Source organism: Lynx rufus, unplaced genomic scaffold, assembly GCF_022079265.1.
Source record: "Lynx rufus isolate CCGP_SWC_20201006 ecotype Redwood Valley unplaced genomic scaffold, mLynRuf1.p SCAF_7, whole genome shotgun sequence".
Classification (NCBI taxonomy): domain Eukaryota; kingdom Metazoa; phylum Chordata; class Mammalia; order Carnivora; family Felidae; genus Lynx; species Lynx rufus.
Window position 1 is genome coordinate 77,142,151 of NW_025814889.1, and position 20,774 is coordinate 77,162,924.

Below are 20,774 nucleotides of genomic sequence, written 5' to 3' on the forward strand. Positions count from 1 at the left end.
AAATAAATATATAGAGATATATATAAAGAGATTATAAAAAATTGATTCACATGATTATGGAGGCTAAGAAATCTCACGATTTTCAGTTGCCAAGCTGGAGAGCTAAGATAGTCTATGGTGTAGTTCCAGTCAAAAAGCCAGCAGACTCAAGGCTCAAAAATGCTGATGTTTCAGTTCAAGTCTGAAGGCAGGAAAAGACTGATGCCCCAGCTCAAGGAAGGCAGGGAGGTCGAGCTCCCTTTTTGTTCTATTCAGGTTTTTAATTGACTGGATGAGATCCAATCACATTAGAGAAGACATTCTGCTTAATTCAGTCTGATTTGAGTGTTAATGTCATCCAGAGACATCTTCATGGACTTACTCAGAATAATATTTGGCTAAATGTCTGTGTACCCTGTGGCCTAGTCCAGTGGACACATAAAATTAACTATCACAACTATCACCACAGGAAAATATTTGCAAATTATATATCTGATAAGTGGTTAATATCCAGCATATATAAAGACTTCCTAGAACTCAACAAGAACAAACCCAGTTCCAAAATGGGCAAAGGACTTGAATAGATATTTCTCCAAAGAGTATATATACGTGGCCAACAAGCACATGAAAAGATGCTTAACATCACTAATCATTCGGGAAATGCAAATCAAAGCCACAATGAGATACTTCACACCCATTAAGATGGCTATTATCAGAAAGGGAAAAAAAATAACAAGTGTTGGTGAAAATGTGGAGAAATTGGAACCCTTGTGCACTGCTGATGGGAATGTAAAATGTTGCAGCCACTACAGAAAAAAATATGGCAGTTCCTCAAAAAATTAAAAATAGAATTACCAGGGGTGTCTGGGTGGCTCAGTCGGTTAAGTGTCTGACTCTTGATTTCAGCTCAGGTCATGATCTCACAGTTGTGAAATTGAGCCCGGTATCAGGCTTTGTGCTGAGAGCATGGAGACTACTTGGAATTCTTTCTCTCTGTCTCTCTCTATCCCTGTTCTGCTTGTGCGTGCATGCACTGTCTCTCTCTCTAAATAAATACACATTAAAAAAAATTGAAATACTATATGAGCCAGAAATTCCATTCCTAGGTATAAAAAGAATTTAAAGCAGGGACTTGAACAGATATATTATACTATATGTTTATAGCAGCCTTATTCACAATAGCAGAAAGGTGAAAGCAATGAAAATGTCCACTGATGAGTAAATGGATAAACAAAATATGATACATACATACAATGGAATATTAGCCTTCAAAAGAAAGGCAATTCTGATACATACTACAACCTAAATGAACATTGAAGACATGCTAAGTGAAATACACGAGGCACAAAAGAACAAATACTTTATGAATCCGCTTATATAAGGTATCTAAGAACAAATACTTTATGAATCCACTTAGATAAGGTATCTAGAGAAGGCAAATTCATAGAGACAGAAAATAGGATGCTGGTTGCCAAGGTTTGGGGGAAATAGGTGGTTATTGTTTAATGGGTCAGAGTTTCTGTTTGGGATGATTAAAATTTCTGAAAATAGTGTTGATGCTTATACAATACTGTAAATTACTTAACGCCACTGAATTGTATGATTAAAAATACTTAAAATAATAAATTTTATGTTATGTAAATTTTACCACAATAAAAAAATTGAAAAATGGGTAATTGCCTTTTTAAAACAATAATTGAAAGGTAAATAAATATTTATAACATATGTAGAAGTATGATATGAATACCACAAAGGCCAGGAGAGAGAAAATGGTAGAATATTGTTGTAAGGCTCATACGCTATTCAAAAGTGGTAGGTTACCATTTGAAGCTAAATGGTGTATACTACAAACCCTAAAGCAACCACTTAAAAGGTGAAACAGTGTTATAGCTAAGAAGTCAATAAAGGAAATAAAATGGAATCATAATAATATAATATACTTAATCTTAAAAAAGTTCAGAAAAAATAAAATGAAACAAGAAAACAGATGGAACAAACAGAAAACAAATAGCAAGATAGTAATTTTAAACTTACTCATATTAATAATTACATTAACTACAAATGGTCTAAACATCCTATTAGAAGGCAGAGACTGTCAGGTTGGATTTAAAAAGAAACCCGGGGCACCTGGAGGCTCAGTCATTTAAGTGTCTGACTTCAGCTCAGATCACGATCTCACAGCTCATGGGTTTGAGCCCCATGTTGGGCTCTATGCTGACAGCTCAGAGCCTGGAGCCCACTTTGGATTCTGTGTCTCCCTCTCTCTCTGCCTCTCCTCTGCTTACACTCTGTCTCTCTCTCTCAAAAATAAATAAAACATTTAAAAGAATTTTTTAAAAAGAAACCCAATTATATGCCTTCCTATAAGAAACTCACTTTAAATATAATAACCCAAACATGTTTAATGTAAAATAGAGAAAATGCAAAGAAGGTAACACTCATCAAAAGAAAGCTGAGTGGCTATATTAATAACAAACAAAAATAGATTACAGAGAAAAGTATATTACTAGAAATAAATAGGGTCATTTCATGGTGGTAATATGGCCAATTCATTGAGAGGGCATAGTAATTCCATACGTTTAGCATATAAAACAGAGCTTCAAAGTACATGAAAAACTTTGATAGAACTATCAGAAGAACTAGAAGAATTCACAATTATAATTAAATATTTCTATACCTCTGTCTTGATAATCGATGAAGTTGAGAAGAGATAATGGAAGACTTGTACAGTCCTATCAGCCAATTTGATGTAATCATTATTTATAGGGTACACCGCTCAATGAAAGAATACAAATTGTATTCAATGCATACATAACATTTACCAATTTAGACCATATTCTGGGCCTTAAAACAAATTTCAAGAAATTTACAAGGATTCAGATCATATGGAATAAGTTCACTGATGCCAATGAAATTAAATTAGAGATATGTAAGAGACAAAAATCTCAAAATATTTGGAAAATAAACACTGTTCTAAATAACCTATGGGTCGAGGAATAAAATCAAAAGGAAAATTGGAAAGTATATAAAACTAAATGAAAATGAAAATGAAACATTTTCATTTGCATTGCAAAGGGAGATATACCACTTCTTACAAAAGAAAAAAGTTCTCAAATCAATGACCTCAGCTTCCACCTTAAGAAACTGGGAAAAAAGAGTATATTATATCCAAAATAAATAGTGTAAATAAAATAATAAAGATCAGTGTGGGAATCAGTAAAATAGAAAACAGAAATAGAGGGGCACCTGGGTGGCTCAGTTGGTTGGGTGACCGACTTCAGCTCAGGTCATGATCTCACAGTTTGTGAGTTCGAGCCCCGTGTCGGGCTCTGTGCTGACAGCTCGGAGCCTGGAGCCTGCTTCAGATTCTGTGTCTACCCCTCTCCTGCTCATGCTCTGTGTCTCTCTGTCTCTCAATAATAAATAAACATTAAAAAAATTAAAAAAAAAAAGAAAACAGAATTAGAGAAAATCTGTGAAGCCAAAAATTGGTTCTTTGAAAATAGCAATAAAATTGATAAACCTCTAGCCAGACTGATAAGAGGAGAGAGAGAGAGAGAGAGAAGAAAATTACTAATACCAGAAATGAAAAGTGACATTATTACAGATTCTACAGATAATAAAGGGTTTATAAGGGATTATTGTGAACAATTTTAGGCCAATAAAATTACCTAAGATAAAATGGACAAATTACTTGCAAGATGCAAACTGTGAAAGCTCACTCAAGAAGACAGATAACCTGAATAGCCCTGCAATTTTTTTAAATTGAATTTATAGTTTAAAACTTTCCCATGAATTAAACCGCAAGTCTATATGTTTCTACTGATTATTTCTCCTTACCCCGCCCAAACACTTAGTGGATCCTACCAAACATAAAAGGAAATGCCAATTCTCAACAAAGTCTTAAGGAAAATTAAAAATATTTTACTTGAGTTTATAAAGCTAATATTAGTCTGATGCCAAAACCAAAGTATTAAAAGAAAACTACAGGGCACCTGGGTGGTTCAGTTGTTAAGCATCTGACTTTTGATCTCAGCTTAGGTCTTGATCTCAGGGATTTTAGGGTCATGAGCTAAGCCCCATGTTGGACTGCATGCTGGACATGAAGCTTACTTAAAAAAAAAAAAAAAAAGAAAACTACAAACCAACATGTTTTGTAAACATAGACACAAAAATTAACAAATGTTAGCAGATTGGATGCAAGATAATACAAAGAATACTACATTATGAGTGAATGGAATTTATCCACAAAATGTGAGGTTGGTTTATCAGTCATAAATCAATGTAATTCACTATTTTAACAGATTCAAAAAGACAAAAAAGAAATCACGTGATAATCCCAATAGATGCAGTAAAACCTTTTGATAAATCCAAGTATCTATTCCCAATTAAAAATCTTGGCTGGGGCACCTGGATAGCACAGTCAGGTAAGCATGGCTCTTGATCTGGGCTCAGGTCATGATGTCGGGGTCATGATTTCATCAGGGTTGTGAGATCAAGCTCCATGTTGGAGCCCTGTGTGAGGCTCCTTGCTAGACTTGGAGTCTGCTTGAGATTCTATCTCTCTTGTGCACTCTCTCTCTCTTAAAAAAAAACCAAAAAAAAAAAAAAAAACCCACAACCAAACAAACAAAAAAACCTCAGAAAACTGACCAGAGAATTTCTCCAACTTGATAAAGAGCACCATAAAAAAATATACTGCTACAATCATAGTGAATGAGGAAGACTGAATTCTTTCCCTTAACATCAAGAAGAAAACAAGGATAGGGGCACCTGGGTGGCGCAGTCGGTTAAGCGTCCGACTTCAGCCAGGTCACGATCTCGCGGTCTGTCAGTTTGAGCCCGGCGTCAGGCTCTGGGCTGATGGCTTGGAGCCTGGAGCCTGTTGCCGATTCTGTGTCTCCCTCTCTCTCTGCCCCTCCCCTGTTCATGCTCTGTCTCTCTCTGTCCCAAAAATAAATAAACGTTGAAAAAAAAAATTTTTTTTAAAAAAGAAGAAAACAAGGATGTCTCATCACTTCTATTCAACTTTATACTGTAGTTCCTTGCCTACTCAGTAAGTTAAAAAAAAAAAAGCTTACTTATTTTTCCCCTCCCCCCCAAAAAACAGTTTAAAGCCACCACTGGGTGGCTCAGTCACTTAACCATGATCTCATGGTTTGTGAGTTTGAGCCCCGCATCAGGCTCTGAGCTGTCAGCATGGAGCCTGCTTGGGATCATCTGTCTCTCTCAAATTAAAAAAAAAACAAAAAAGCAAACTTAAATGCACACAGACATAAAAGGAGGAATCAAACTGCCTCTATTAGCATATGATAGGGTTGTCTATGTAGAAACCCCAAGGAATATATGAAGAAAATCTATAAAGACTAGTAACTGGGTTTTATTATACAAGATGCACATACAAAAATGTATTTTATTTGTACACATTAATTGTGAACAATTGAGAATGGAAATAAAAAACCAATACTATTCACAATATAGTATAAAAAAATGTGAAATACTTAGGGACTAACAAAAGATTTGCAAGCACTTGGGAGAAAAATTAGACCTAAATAAATACAGAGATATTCTGTGTCCACAGGTCAAAGGACTCAATATTAAGGTCTCAATTCTCCCCTAATTGATCTATAAATTCAATACAATCCCAATCAAGACACCAGCAGGCTTTTTGCCCCCCGAGTAGAATTTGACAGATTCTAAATTTTGCATGGAAATGAAAAGGGAGAAAGTAGTATGGATAAAGACAGTTTTTAGGTTATGAATGTTTGAGTGTGTCCCTCCAGAAAAAGAAGCCCAAGAAGAGGAAATGGAGATAGAAGGAAGATGTGAGCAAACAAGTTGGGCATAATTGAAAAAGAACAAAATTGGAGAACTAAAAATACATGATTTCAAGAATGATTATAAAACCTCAGTAATCAAAAAAGACACTGCAGTATTAGAATAAAGATAGGGGCTCCTGGGTGACTCAGTCAGTTGAGCGCCGACTTTGGCTCGGGTCATGATCTCACGGTTCCTGAGTTCGAGCCCCCGGCCGGGCTCTGTACCTACAGCTCAGAGCCTGGAGCCTGCTTCAGATTCTGTGTCTCCCTCTCTGTCTGCCCCTTCCCTACTCGCGTTTTCTCTCTCTCTCAAAAATAAATAAACATTAAAAAATAAAAAAAAATAAAGATAAATAAATAGATCTAGAGAACAGACTAGAGAATCCATAAACTCACACATACATGGTCAATTGATTTTCAATAAAGGTGCAATGCAATGCAATGGAGATAGGATAGTCTTTTCAACAAATGAATCTAGAATAATTCTTTTTAATGTTTATTTTTGAGAGAGACAGAGTATGAGTGGGGGAGGGGCAGAGAGAAAGGGAGACAAAGAATCTGAAGTAGGCTCCAGGCTCTGAGTGGGCAGTACAGAGCCCAATAATGTGGGGCTTGAAATCAGACTGCGAGATCATGACCTGAGCCAAAGTCGGAGGCTCAACTGCCTGAGCCACCCAAGAGCCCCTGTTTTGTTTTTGTTTTGTTTGTTTGTTTTTGACACCTCAATCAATATCTGATATCATTTACAAAGTAAGATAAAATGAACCATAAAGCCAAGCCCAGAGCCAAAACCATGTTTCACAACCAGTAGGACAATGATGTGACTGTTTGGAGCCCTCAAGGCAGGAATCATCAAATTGAATATGCAATGGAAGCTGTCAAACAAGGTTCAGCCACAGTTGATCTGAAGAAAAAACAAAAAAACAACACATAGTGTTGGTTGCATTGAAGACAGCATAGTCAGAGCCTGCAGCTCATCAGAAAAAACTCTCCATGTTGACAACCATATTGGTATCTCTGTTGTGGGACTTACTGCTGATGCTAGACTGTTATGTAATTTTATGCACCAGGAGTGTTTGGATTCCAGATTTGTATTTGACAGACCTCTTCCTGCATCTCATCTTGTATCTCTAATTGAAAGCAAGACCCAAATACCAATGCAACGATATGGCCAGAGACCATATGGTGTTGGACTGCTTATTGTTGGTTATGAATATGGGCCCTCACATTTTCCAAACTTGTCTATCTGCTAACTATTTCGACTGTAGAGCTATGTCCATTGGAGCTTGTTTTCAATGAGCTCGTACTTACTTGGTGAGACATATGTCTGGGTTTATGGAGTGCAATTTGAATGAACTGGTTAAACATGGTCTGCGTGCCTTATAAGAGACACTGCAGAACAGGACTTAACTACAAAGAATGTGTCCATTGGAATTTTTAGTAAAGACTTGGAGTTTACGATTTATGATGATGATGATGTATCTCCATTCCTGGAAGGTCTTGAAGAAAGACCACAGACAAAGGCACAGCCTGCTCAACCTGCTGATGAACCTGCAGAAAAGGCTGGTGAACCAATGGAACATTAAGTCATAAACCAGTCCTTATGCATGTTATCAAATGTGTAAGAATTCAGGATCATGTACTGATGACAATAATCTATACTTTGCACCAAAATATGCAGGGTCTTATGGTATGTTTTAGGAATCAGTCCAGATGTGAGTTTTTTCCAAGCAACTTCTCTGAAACTATGTAATGGTGTGCATTTTTCTTTGAGAGTGTCTATATAATCATTTTCGAGAACGTATAATTATTTGTACTAATGTTTTTATATGAAGAGCATAGTGTCTGTGTGGTTTTAAAGACAACTATGAAATAAAATTTTTTCACTTGCCAAAAAAAAAAAAAAAAAGACACGTTGAACCATAGACGTAAATGTAAAGTCTATAAGTATAACTCCTAGAAGAATACATAGGAGAAAATGTTTGTGACCTTGAGTTAGTCAAAGTTTGCTTTGGAAGAAAGAAAACATTGATATATTGGACTAAGGAATTTTGTTCTTTGAAAGACACAATTAGTAGAAAAAAAGACAAGTCACAGAATTGGAAAAAATATTTGCAAACCACCTATCTGATAAAAGTTGTAATCAGAAGACATAAAAATACTCAAATCTCAATAATGAGAACATAAACCAATAAACTTTTAAAATATGGTCAAAATATTTGAACTGTTAGAGAAGACATACTGAGTGCAAATAAACTCATGGAAAGTTGCTCAAAATCACTAGTCATTACAAAAATGCAAATTAAAACCATAATGAGATACTATTATATACCTTTTGGAATGGTTAAAATTAAAGATCTAGACTCTCCAAAACTTCAGAGAGTGGAATCTATTATTTTAATTTTTTTTAATGTTTATTTATTTTTGAGAGAGACACAGAGTGTGAGGGGCAGAGAGAGAGGGAGACACAGAATCTGAAGCAGTCTCCAGGCTCTGAGCCGTCTGTCAGCACAGTGCCTGACGTGGGGCTCGAACTCATGAACTGTGAGATCATGACCTGAGCCGAAGTCAGACACTTAACTGACTGAGCCCCCCAGGTGCCCCTGGAATGATTAAAATTAAAAAGACTGAAAACATGAAGTGTTGATAAAGATGTGGAATAATTGAAAACTCATATACTGCTTGTGGGAATATAAAATAGTATAACTACTTTTTAATGGTTTTTATTTAAATTCCAGGTGGTTAACATACAGTGTAATATCATTTTCGGGTGTACAATATAGTCGTTCCACACTTCCACAAAACATCTTAATCCTTATCACCTAGGTAAATACCTAGCAGTACAATTGCTGGATCATAGGGTAGTTCTATTTTTAACTTTCTGAGGAATCTCCATACTGTTTTCCGGAGTGGCTACACCAGTATGCATTCCCACCAACAGTGTAAGAAGGTTCCCCTTTCTCCACCTCCTCACCAACACCTGTTGTTTCCTGTGTTGTTAATTGTAGCCATTCTGACTGGTGATATCTCACTGTAGTTTTGATTTGTATTTCCCTGATGATGGTACTGGCACAAAAATAGACACGTAGTTCAGTGGAACAGAATAGAAAAAACAGAAATGAACCCACAACTATATGGTCAATTTATCTTCAACAAAGCAGGAAAGAATATCTAATGGAAAAATGATAGTCTCTTCAACAAATGGTATTGGGAAATTGGTCAGCAACATGCAAAAGAATGAAACTGGACCACTTTCTTTTAAAAACATTTTAATAATGTTTTTATTTACTTATTTTTGAAAGAGAGAGAGCTAGCAGGGGAGGGGCACAGAGAAATGGAGGAAGAGAATCTCAAGCAGTCTCTGCATTGTCAGCACAAAGCCCGAAGCAGGTCATGAACCCACAAACCGTGAGATCATGACCTGAGCCGAAATCAAGAGTCTGAAGCTCAATCAACAGTCATAGGCTTAACTGACTAAGCCACCTAGGCACTCCTGAAACTGAAACACTTTCTTACACCAGATGCAAAAATAAATTCAGAATGGATTAAAGACCTAAATATGAGACAGGAAACATCAAAATCCTAAAGGAGAACATAGGCAGTAATTGCTTTGACATCAGCCACAGCAACTTCTTACTAGATATGTCTCCTGAGGCAAGGGAAACAAAAGCAAAAAACAAAAACAAAAACAAACAAACAAACAAACTATTGGGACTTTATCAAAATAAAAGGCTTCTGCACTGCATAAGAAACAATCAACAAAACTAAAAGGCAACCTACAGAATGGGAGAAGACATTTGCAAATGACATGTCTGATAAAGGGTCAGTATCCAAAATATATAAAGAACTTATAAAACTCGGGGCGCCTGGGTAGCTCAGTCAGTTAAGCGTTGGACTTTGGCTCAGGTCATGATCTCGCAGTTTGTGGGTTAGAGCCCCGCGTCGGACTCCGTTCTAACAGCTCAGAGCCTGGAGCCTGCTTCAGATTCTGTGCCTCTCTCTCTGGCCCTTTCCCACTCACACTCTGTCTCTCTCTCTTCCTCAAAAAATAAATAAACATTAAAAACAAACCAAAAAAAGAACTTCTAAAACTCAATACCCAAAAAACAAATAAACCAGTTTAAAAACGGTCAGAAGACATGAATAGACATTTTTCCAAAGGAGACATCCAGATAGCCAACAGATATATAACCACTTTTTAACAGTTTGGTAGTTTATTTTAAAATCGAACATTTATGGGGCGCCTGGGTGGCTCAGTCGGTTCAGTGTCCGACTTCGGCTCGGGTCACGATCTCACGGTCTGTGAGTTCGAGCCCCGTGTCGGTCTCTGTGCTGACAGCTCAGAGCCTGGAGCCTGTTTCAGATTCTGTGTCTCCCTCTCTCTGCCCCTCCCCTGTTCATGCTCTGTCTCTCCCTGTCTCAAAAATAAATAAACGTTAAAAAAAATTTAAAAAAAAAAGAAGTGTTTCCTTCACTAGCCAAATTGTGACCTGTGACTTCTTAAAAAAAAAAAAAAAGATAAAATCGAACATTTACATACCACGTGACCCAGCCATTCCAACCTAAATATTTACTCCAAAGAAATGAAAGCATAGGTCTACAAAATAAGTCATGAAAAAGTAAACAAACATTCATAGCAGTTTCAGTTGTAACAACCCCAAGTCCAAAGCAACCCAAATGCCCATGCCATGGAGAAATACTCAGCAATAAAAAGAATGAACTATTGGGGCACCTGGGTGGCTCAGTTAAGCGTCTGACTCTTGATTTTGGCTCAGGTCAAGATCTCATGGTTCATGAGATCAAACCCTGCATCAAGATCCGCATTGGGCTCTGCACTAACAGGTTTTTTAAACCTTAAAAAAAAAAAAAAAAAAGAATGAACTATTCATATCAATAAGAATGTGGATGAATCTCAAAATAATTATGCTAAAAGAAAGGAGACAGAAGAAAGTGGATGCTGTATGATTCCACTCTCATAAAATTATTTTAAAATACAAAATAATCTATAGTAAAGAAAGCAGATTGTCAGTTGCCTAGAGATTGGGGTGGGGGTGGGGAAGGGTGTGTGGGAGGAATTTTAATGGAGTGTGAAGAAACTTTTCAGGAGTGATGGGTAAGTTCATTATGCTGATTGTGATGAAGGTTTCGCAGGTTTTTATGTATATCAAAACTTTTATACTTAAAAAATATACAGTTTATTATGTGTCAATTATATTTCAGTAAAGTTGTTAAAAGCGAATACCAGGTTATTGTTCTTTGTTGTGGAGAGTTGGAACAGGAGTAAATTTCTGCGGAGAATGAGAAAGTACAAAAATTTAGCACTCCTTAAACATAGGAAAAAACTTCCCTGAATTAATTTCTTTTAATCTGATTGGTTTTGTTGTATTCTGTTTGACAGACTAAAATGCAGTATACCCTTAATTATTTGGGGTTTATTGGATTGTTATACTATTTAAGCTTTTTGTTCATTGTCCTTGGATTTCTCTTGGCCAATGAAATCCCCTTCCATGAGGCGTTCGGGGGAAATTAAAGGAACTGGAATTCAAACCAAGCTGTTTCTTCTTGTTAACAGCTATTTGACAAAAACTCAGATGAGAACAAATTAAAACTATTGACTGAAATTAGATACTAATATTAGCTGTAGATTTTAATTTTTCTTTCTACCCCAATCACTCAATCGCATGTGTGATTTAATTCTTAAAAGGTTTGATTAATTCTGATAGGAAAGTTAAAGAGATTAACATAAAATTGGAGCTTGTAATCCACAGAGTCAGGTGAAATTGTCATGTGAAATCATAGCTACCTCAAACACAAAGATCATGAAAATAAAATGAGTTCTAAAAAAAATGTAGCTTATCATTGATCATTAAAAAAGAAAGTTGTAATCTGTAAACTTCTCATTTACTACCTACCTCTCTGGCTCGACAAAGCTGTGCATGCTCAATTCTAGAGATGACATTCTGCACTGCCAGTGGGATCTCCAGCTTAGGGACCTCTGATTTATACAGGGCTTTTATGGACGTGATGGTGGAATCCACTGCTTCTTTGTCTGATTCAGATTCAGTGTCTATCCCACTTTGCATTTTGATAACTATATTGAAAAGTTGAGTGATTTTCTTTTATTTCTTCTCTTCACCGAGTGTAGGCAAATGATAATATCCACGAGGAAGAGGTCTTTCCTGCTCCCAGAGTTTGTGGTCTACCCTGTCACTAATTGGTTGTTAACCATGGTATTCCAGTCCTGGTGATGTCATAATAGATCCATTGTGTCTTCAATAACTCAAACATTTCAAGAGTGCTTACTGTATGCAGAGAAGTAGGCATTCTATATGCTGTGATTGGAGAAGGGTGAAGGGGGGTGGGAGGGTAGGAAAGAATAGACAACAGGAACGCTAGAAGAAATAGAAGATACAGCCCTGCCTAAATAAGCTTAAAATCTGGGTGTTAGAATTCAAGATCCAGTATGTCAAATGCAACTCCTGATTCTTCTCTCTTCCTGAGATTTTGCTTAAGAATTTTTAAGCCTGTAATTGATTAGGTGTGCTACAACTTCTTCAGCTGCCCCTCAACTTGTCCTAGATCTGTAATTTGGAAGATATTGTTTGGATGAACATCCCACTCTTTGCACTGCCTAGTTACTCATTTTTTCCAGGAACTTGACTGAAGATTTTGAAATTCCATAGTTGGCTGGAGAAATTGAAGGGAACGCTGGATGCTGCTTTGTAACTGGGAGAGGGGTACTCTGGGCAGCTCTGGGCAGCTCCTTTGATTGCGGAGGAGGTGAAAGGATTTAGGACCCTGGAGCAATTAAAGGAGAGGGTGGTTTTGTTGGCTGTGTAGCTTTTTTTTTTTTAATTTAAAAAATATGAAACAGTACAGAAAGTAATATAACAAATAGCCACGTGCCTATCACGTAGAATGAACAAATATTAACTTTTTGTAATATTTGCTTCCGAAATTTTTAAATAAAATTAAGCATTGGAGCTAAAGTTGGAGTCCCTTTTGGGGTTCTCCATAGACTCCTTGCTTCCCCTCTGCCACTTTTCAGAAGTAATGACAGTCATGAATTTGAGGTATTTGTGTGTAGTCTCTGTTTATATAGTTTTATTATGTAACTAGGTATAGGTATTCATTAACTATCTAATATCATTAAGATTTTCTACAAATTATGAATGTATAAGTTAATTTCTCTACAGGAACTTCCTATGTTGAGTTCTTGGTATAAACTTGTAAATTTAAATATGTGTTTCAGTCCTTCAGAAAATGGGAAGCAGGGGATCACAAAATAGTTGTCTTTTAAGAAATCAATCAATATACAGCAAATTAAATATTTTCCCTTCTAATATCCTGCTAAGTTATCCCCTCCTTTGTGTTCCCAAAACACTTTGTAAATTTTCTATTATAGTACTTATCTCATTGAAATGTAACTGTTTTTGTCTCTGCCCATTAGCCGGTGAACTTCTCAAAACAAGATGCTGTGTTTTAGTTTTGTGTGTGTGTGTGTGTGTGTGTTTAATACTTGACATATTCTTCCTCAGTTTCTCTGCAGAAATTTTCTAAAGTTTGGATATTTCTTATAGTTTCAGATTCAATTTCCATGGAAATTTTTCTAAGCCCCAGAACACTTTCTTTTATTGTTAGACTGCCCCCCCATCATAGAAATTACTCCCTCCTTTTTCATAATCACAATTATATCCAACAAAATTAATAATGTTTTCTGAAAGGAGTACAATTAAGAATTTTTAATAAATGTGAAGTTTGATTAAAATATCCATGATTATCCAGCATTTCTTGAAATTATCAATCTAAGTACTTCATTGATAATATTTGATTTTGAGATCCTCAAGTAACTTTTATTTCTTGTGACTTTTTTTACATTGCTTACTTACCCCAGCAGGCATTCACAAAGCAGCCTACATGCGTGTCAACTAAACTAATTTAGGATTATTGTGCTCTCTCCCTCTCTCATATTTTTTATGCAGCATGGACTTCATCAGCAACTGGAAATGAAAGTTTTTTAAAGCAAAGTTTAAAACCTCTCTTCTTCCCTTTCAATTTGTCAAACATTTGTTGAAAGATACTACTATGTAGCCAGTATTATCTCAGACTGTGAAGAAAAATGATAGGGTACCTGTGAAGAAACTAAAAAAGAAAACAAAACAAAACAACAAAAAAAAAAAAGAAGAAAAGAAACAAATTTAAGATAGAATATTTGAGCACTAATAAGGGACATGAAGAAGAAAGGGAGCAGTGTCTTTGGGAAAGCCCTATGGACAGAGAAGGTGATTGACAAATGAAGACATTCCAGATAGTGAAGACACCTTGAGCCATGGCTTTGGAGGTGAGTGTTGGGTTTGTCCTTCAGGGGAAAGGTGAGGAGATTGATTTTATTGAGATGAAGTAATGTTGAGTTTACTGTGGATCAGATTAGGGAGAGGATGGGATACAAGTATCAGGAGTTTGATGGAGGAATTAATTTGGCACCTAAGTGAAAAAGGGAGAAGATTCATTTGAGGTAAAGTAAGGGAGATTACATGGGGTCAATGGTAAGGTCTTGAAAGCAAGTAACAGCAGTTTGGTGAAAATGAAACCTTTAATTTAGAAAGATTTGTGAAATAATAGACTGGAAAAAATTAGTGGAAAAATCAACACATAATTATTTCAAAAGTAAGTGTCTGAACTGGGAAAAAGAAGTAGGACTGATAGGGAGGGCTAAAGCTTATTAGGTATTGCTGAAGATAAAAAGGAATTTGGATCATCTAACAGAAAAGTATAAAGATGATTTTTAAAATTTTGTTTTTATTGTACTTCATTTAACATGACAGAACCTCAATGAAGAGGCTATCCATACTAAGTTATTAAGTAGCATAGATGTGGATACCTGATGTAAGTAAAGGGCAAAGTTCTTTAAAGGTGTGTCTAGGGGAAACCCGCCCTCCTAGAGGATTCCTTCAAGTGTAAAAAAGGGGGGATAAAACCTATTGCATAAGATCTTTTTAAAGATTAATTCACATAAGATACCTAGGATAATGCCAGGCACATAGTAAGCTTTTAATATACAGCAGCGGCTATTAACATATTTACTATTAGATCTGCTTGCTTTTTTTTCTTCTCGACTTTGTTTCTGCGAGAGCCACCACCTTTTCGGAAGGATTGGGCGTCTGTCCAGTACCCCTCACACAAACTTGCCTTTTTATCAGATCTAGATTTTGAACTATGAAGACTGCGTAATTGTTAATAGAGGTAGTACCCGTCCCTCTGGCGGGGGATAAAATGCGTAGGATTTTTTCACACCCCCGTGGTACAGAATGGCGTCTTCCTCTGATCGCTTCCCTCCTCCCCCCAGGCCTGATGATAGTACATCCCATCCTGCTGCTGGAAAAGGTAGCGCAAAAGTTGAGCGCGCCGAGGGGGTGTCTCTTCTCCCGGAAGCAATTGTTTTCTAGAACCGGAAACAGTTGCTCTTTCAAGGGAGGTGGAACTGGGCGGGTCGGGCCGCAGCGGCTGACGGCGGGGGAGGAGCCGGGTCCACTGCCGGGTGGAGGGGCCAGGCGAGTGTCCTTATCCTAGCGATTGGGGCTCGGGCCTGTAAGCCCGTTGGAGTCGCGGCAGCGAGAACGATTGGGCCGAGCGGAGGAAGACATGTTGCTCTTCGTGGAGGTGAGTGGACTTGGTAATGTCGCCCAGCTGTGGGGAGAGCAGGAGTGTGGAGGCGCCGGCCGGTCCCACCGCCATGTGACTTTCCAGGCCGTACACGCCGCGGAACCGGCAGATAGGCTGACACAGCACCTGGGCCGTGCAGGCCTGCGGCTCCCCTCTGCGCTCTCGCAACACTTTAGGAAGCTGTGGGAAGTGAGGGCCGTAGTGGGAGAGAACTGAAGGTGGAGAATCGAGGCTTGTCTGGTGTGGCGTGAGGGTCTGAGGAAGGGGAAAATGTCCCATATGGACCTCCGAGAGGAGGCAAACAGGCCGGGGGTGGGGGGGAGGGCGGGGGCGGAGTCTACGGAGAAAAGGGTAATCAGGTGGGCGCGTGGGTGGGGGGGGGGGGGAAGCGAGGTCTCGCGGGGCCCTCTGGGAGGGAAGCAAGCAACATGTGGGGCCGCGGAGGGAGGAAGGTGAAATTCTGTATAAGTATGTTGAAGAGAAAGTTGAAAGCTTCTTCTTAGCACCCCCCACCAAATTTTGTTTGGTCCCCGTCCCTAAGTCTCTGGAACGTTCTGTGGGTGGAAAGCGAATTACTGTGAACGGAGGAGACGCCGATAGGCTTTGGAAGCCTTGAAAGGCACCGCTTTGACCTTTTGTAAAAGTTACTCAGGCAGTGGCTCCGTGATGAGGGGTTGGTTTTATGAACGGATAAAAGCCCTTATACTAGGAAAATTCCAAGAATGAGAACAGCCTAGTCTGGGGAAAGCCGGTTTTTATATGTTGTTTAACAATGGAACTACTTTTATTTTAACTGGAACGTCTGCTGCTGGCCTATTTTGGTTTTGAAGGTGGTGGATACCTGTCTTCCACAAATACGAGGTTTAATTTCTCTTATTTCTGTCTTTCTCTTGTGTGCAGTGAGCATCAGCTGACTGCCTGGCTAATGCTTTGAGTAGATTCCAGATCATATTGTTCTTGCATTGTGAAAACGTCAAACCAGCAAAGCTGCAACTTCGCAACTTGGCACTTGTTAACTATGCCCATAAAAAGAATCTTTTCAATGAGGGAAGGAATTTACAGGTTGTATAATTGATCGAGAAGCCGGGCCAGTCTGTGGCAGGTTTTTTTCCGGAGGGAGGGATGGATCTTACTCCGTAGTATTCCGGCATAAAGTAAATAACATGGTTTAATTTTTTTTTTTTGTTTTGTTTTAAATCTGACAACGTGTAGCTGATAAATTTGAGATCTTTACATTGGGTTTTAAAGAGACAGCTACCTTACAGTATGTCCAGCATTGGTAACAGACATTCATTGGAATATTCCAAGTAAATCATGAAAAGACTTGAAATTACTGAACCCATTCTGTTTACCGTTTTTTATCCTCATTGTAGGTTTTTTGTTTTTTGGGGTTTTTTTTTGCTTTTGGGTTTTTGTTTGTTTTTTGTTTTTTTGTTTTGCAGGATAAGAAATCAATATGATTTTAAACAGTGCCAGTTTGTATTAGGAGCGTTGTGTCATGCAAATGCTTTAGGTTTTAAGTGTGTATGTGTTCTGCTGGGCAAGTGAATGTGAAGTTTTACTTATATGAACATGAATTCCAAAATAAACTTTTGAGTTCAAATTGATTCCTTCGGCTTTGTTAAAATGTGATCTTTAATAAGAGCTCCGTTTATTGAGTGTTTAAGCTAGCTCCTCTCCTTTCTCAAAACAACTGCAGCGTTTTACAGATGAGAAAACTGAGGCGGAGGGGCGCCTGGGTGGCTCAGTGGGTTAAGCGTCCAACTTCAGCCCAGGTCATGATCCCACGCTTTGTAGGTTCGAGTCCCACGTCAGGCTCTGTGCTAACAGCTCAGAGCCTGGAGCCTGCTTCGGATTCTGTGTCTTCCTCTCTCTCTGCCCCTCCCCTGCTTGCACTCTGTCTCTCGAAAATAAATAAATATTAAAAACAAACAAAGCTGAGGTGGAGAGGTTAATAACGTAGAAGTAAAGTAGTGGATTTAGGATTTAGATACAGGTCATTCTAATGTCAAATCCTGTCTCTTATTAAACTGTTACATGAAATTAATATTTCCATTAATCATTTTCTTTGTGAATCAGCATGTGGTTTTTAATTTTTCTATGAGTTATTGAAAACAATGTCACTAAACATTTGGGGCTGAATATATGGTATTAAAATAAAAAAAAAACCACACACTGGTCATTTTGTGTGTTTACTCATATTTGATCCTTATAACTATAGGAATAACCTGTAAGATTTAAAAATTATTCTGAGTGAACCAAAGCTCAGTTTGATGTCTAAGGTCATTCAGGTAGGGGGCAAATTATGTGGGGGGCTAAAGTCTGAAGTCTGGCATGTAGAACACAAGTCTCTGACTCCAGAACTTATTTTTTGCACTTTCCCCTAAGCCAGGGATCCTTAATCTGGGTCCTTAGATAAACTTAAGGAAGTCAGTGAACTTCGCTGAGGAAAAAAAAAAAATTGCCTGTTTATTTTCACTAGCTTCTAATTAAAATCTAGAATTGAAAATAATGGAAATTTCAATGGATGCTACAAGAAATATTTTCATATATTGCAGTTTTTGCATGTATCTTGAAATACTGTTCATTAGTCCTTGTTACTGTATGTTTAAAAATCTTGTTATTTAGGGGTGCCTGGGTGGCTGAGTCCGTTGGGTGTCCCGACTTCAGCTCAGGTCATGATCTCACAGTTCCATGAGTTCGTGCCCCATGTTGAGCTCTGTGCTGACAGCTCAGCCTGGAGCCTGCTTCATTCTGTCTCTTCCTCTGTCTCTGCCCCTCCCCCGCTGGTGCTTTTTCTCTCTCTCCCTCCCCCTCCCTCCCTCTCTCTCTCTCTCTCTCTCTCTCTCTCTCTCTCAAAAATAAACAGTAAAAAAATGTTTTTTAATCTTGTTATTTAATGCATCAGTAAAGAAGCACATTTATTACTAAAGTAGAAATTTTAAGATCTTTTGGTAACTGTAACATAATTGGTTTGTTTTGTGATTCTGTGCATTTTAAAACTTAAAAAACATATTCTGAGAAGAGATCTGTAGGTTCATTGGACTACCAAAGAGGTCCATGGCCCAAGAGAGGTTAAGAACCACTTTACTATAAACCAGGTTGCTTATGGATCATCTCTGGTGGGATTTCTCTAATCTGGAATCGGGAGTCCTTTGCAGTTGTGTTCAAAATTTTGTGTGCATTCTTCTTGAAAGACCCTAGCTTAACTAATTTATAACTGGAAAATAAATGGGATAAATAATAGTAACGATAGTACCACTATAATAATAGTGGTGTACACCTTTGTTGTGCTTACTGTGTGTCAGACCTATTAACTGTTTTTGCATGTATACATTTGTTCAAACCTGCTTGTGAGGTAGGTAGAATTGTTGTCTCCATTTTAGAGATAAACTAAGGCACAGAGAATATAAGAAACTTGCTCAGGATTATACAGTTAGTGAATATTGAAGCTAGAATTAGAATCTAGCTACACTGCAATAGAAATCTATAGGCAGACAGGGAATCCTATTTTAAGTAGCACTTAGATGTAACTTTTTTTAAACTTAGTCTTGCAAAGGGCTGTATTGACTTAAGTAGTTTATTGGTTTTTTTCTCTGTTCTGAAGGAGACAGATACAGTGTCTGGCTTTCTGAAAAGAGGTAAAAATGTTTGGATAACTCATAAATAAACATATAAAAATTTTGTCAACAACAAAATGAGGGGGGCCTGGATGGCTCAGTCAGTTAAGTGTCCAACTTTGGCTCAGGTCATGATCTTGCGGTTCGTGACTTCGGGCCATGCGTCAGGCTCTGCTGACAGATCAGAGCCTGGAGCATGCTTCAGATTCTGTGTCTCCTTCGCTCTCTGCCCCTCCCCCACTCACGCTCTGTCTCTTTCTCAAAGATAGATAAAACATAAAAAATATAAAAAAATGAAAAAATAAAATACAGATAACATAGGGGCGCCTGGTGGCTCAGTCAGTTAAGCCTCCAGCTCTTGGTTTTGGCTCAGGTCATGTCTCACAGTTCCACTTGGGATTCTCTCTCCCCTTCTCTTTCTGCCTCTCCCTCTTGCATGCTCTGTCTCCCAAAATAAATAAACTTTAAAAAATAAGTGAAATATAAAATACAGAAAATTGAATTATAACCATTGTTAAGTGTATGTGTAGTTCTGGGTTGCTAAGTACGTTTACATTGTTGTGCAGCCATCACCATCCACATCCAGAATTCATCTTACAAAACTGAAACTGTACACATTAAACAATAACTGCCCATTTCCCTCTTTCTCCAGCTCTTACATAATTTTAAAAATAATTTATCTGATTCCTAAAGTTTTTTTCTTTTTTTAGGTAATATTTTAAATTTTCGGTTAACCTTAGAATTTGAGATGTGGGATAATTTACCTAGGTAATTTTCATTTGTTTTATAGTAATCATAAAGTGCCTTTTTTTTTAATGTTTATTTTTGAGAGAGAGAGAGAGCACACAGGCGAGTGAGCAGGGAGGGGAAGAGAGAGGTCGGACACTTAACTGACTGTGCCACTCAGGCCCCACATAATGTTGTGCCTTTCACCCCAGATACAGTACTGTTTTTTCCTGTTAATTTAAATTTGTTTATTGAAAGTTATTAGATGACTGAAAATGGTTTTTTAAAAAATGACTCAGAAGAAGAAAGTGCCTAAGCAAGTTTTGAAGTGATTGCTAAGAGAAGTTATAAATAAGTGAATAGTGGTTTTTGAACAACTTGGTTTTGGAATATTTATTGGAGGTAGATGCAGAATTTAAACACGAATAAAAATATTGTCAAGTAGAAATATTTTCAGATGCAATGGACTGAAAATGAAGTAGGAACTGTTGAAATGTGAAAAGTAGAATAAAATGCTTAGAAATGAACATAAAGATGTAAAAGTACCTTATGGTGCTTTAAATTACAATGAACTGGTTCACAGTTTTCTGAAAAACTAGAAGCTAGGGATATTGATATTCAACTATTTTGTATCAGTGTGGGTTTGTTTGGGCTATCAGGCAGTTCCATATTACTTCCCAGCTAATGGAATTGATCCTTAATTCTAGATGTGAACGTTTTTCAAATCTGTGATTTTGTTCTTCTACCTGGGAGCTTAAAAGATTTTGGGGGTGCCTGGGTGGCTCAGTCAGTTAAGCATCTGACTCTTGATTTCAGTTCAGGTCATGATTTCATTTCATGGCTCATGAGTGAGTTTGAGTCCCGAGTCGGGCTCTGTGTTGACAGGGCAGAGCCTACTTGGTATTCTGTCTCTCTCCTTCTCTCTCTGCCCCTTCTTCTCTCGTGTACACATACACACACACACTCA

At 37.7% G+C, this 20,774-nt stretch overlaps 2 protein-coding genes and 1 pseudogene across 4 annotated transcripts in view; 2 read left to right on the forward strand and 1 right to left on the reverse strand.

The window, feature by feature from the left end:
• FAM186A (family with sequence similarity 186 member A) overlaps nucleotides 1-15,442 on the reverse strand; it is a 147,300-nt gene extending 131,858 nt beyond the window's left edge. The window contains exons 1-2 of the mRNA XM_047066353.1: nucleotides 15,385-15,442; nucleotides 11,711-11,889 (exon numbers count right to left, since the gene is read on the reverse strand). Coding sequence (XP_046922309.1) covers nucleotides 11,711-11,889; nucleotides 15,385-15,442 — 237 coding nt within the window. The remainder of the gene's footprint in view (nucleotides 1-11,710; nucleotides 11,890-15,384) is intronic.
• Nucleotides 6,592-7,384, forward strand: LOC124502097 (proteasome subunit alpha type-1-like; annotated as a pseudogene).
• The window catches only part of LARP4 (La ribonucleoprotein 4), a 63,610-nt gene continuing 58,165 nt past the window's right edge, over nucleotides 15,330-20,774 (forward strand). For all 3 annotated transcript variants that reach the window (XM_047065474.1, XM_047065476.1, XM_047065475.1), the window contains exon 1: nucleotides 15,330-15,458. In XM_047065474.1, the coding sequence (XP_046921430.1) occupies nucleotides 15,441-15,458 (18 nt within the window). In that variant the 5' untranslated portion in view covers nucleotides 15,330-15,440. The remainder of the gene's footprint in view (nucleotides 15,459-20,774) is intronic.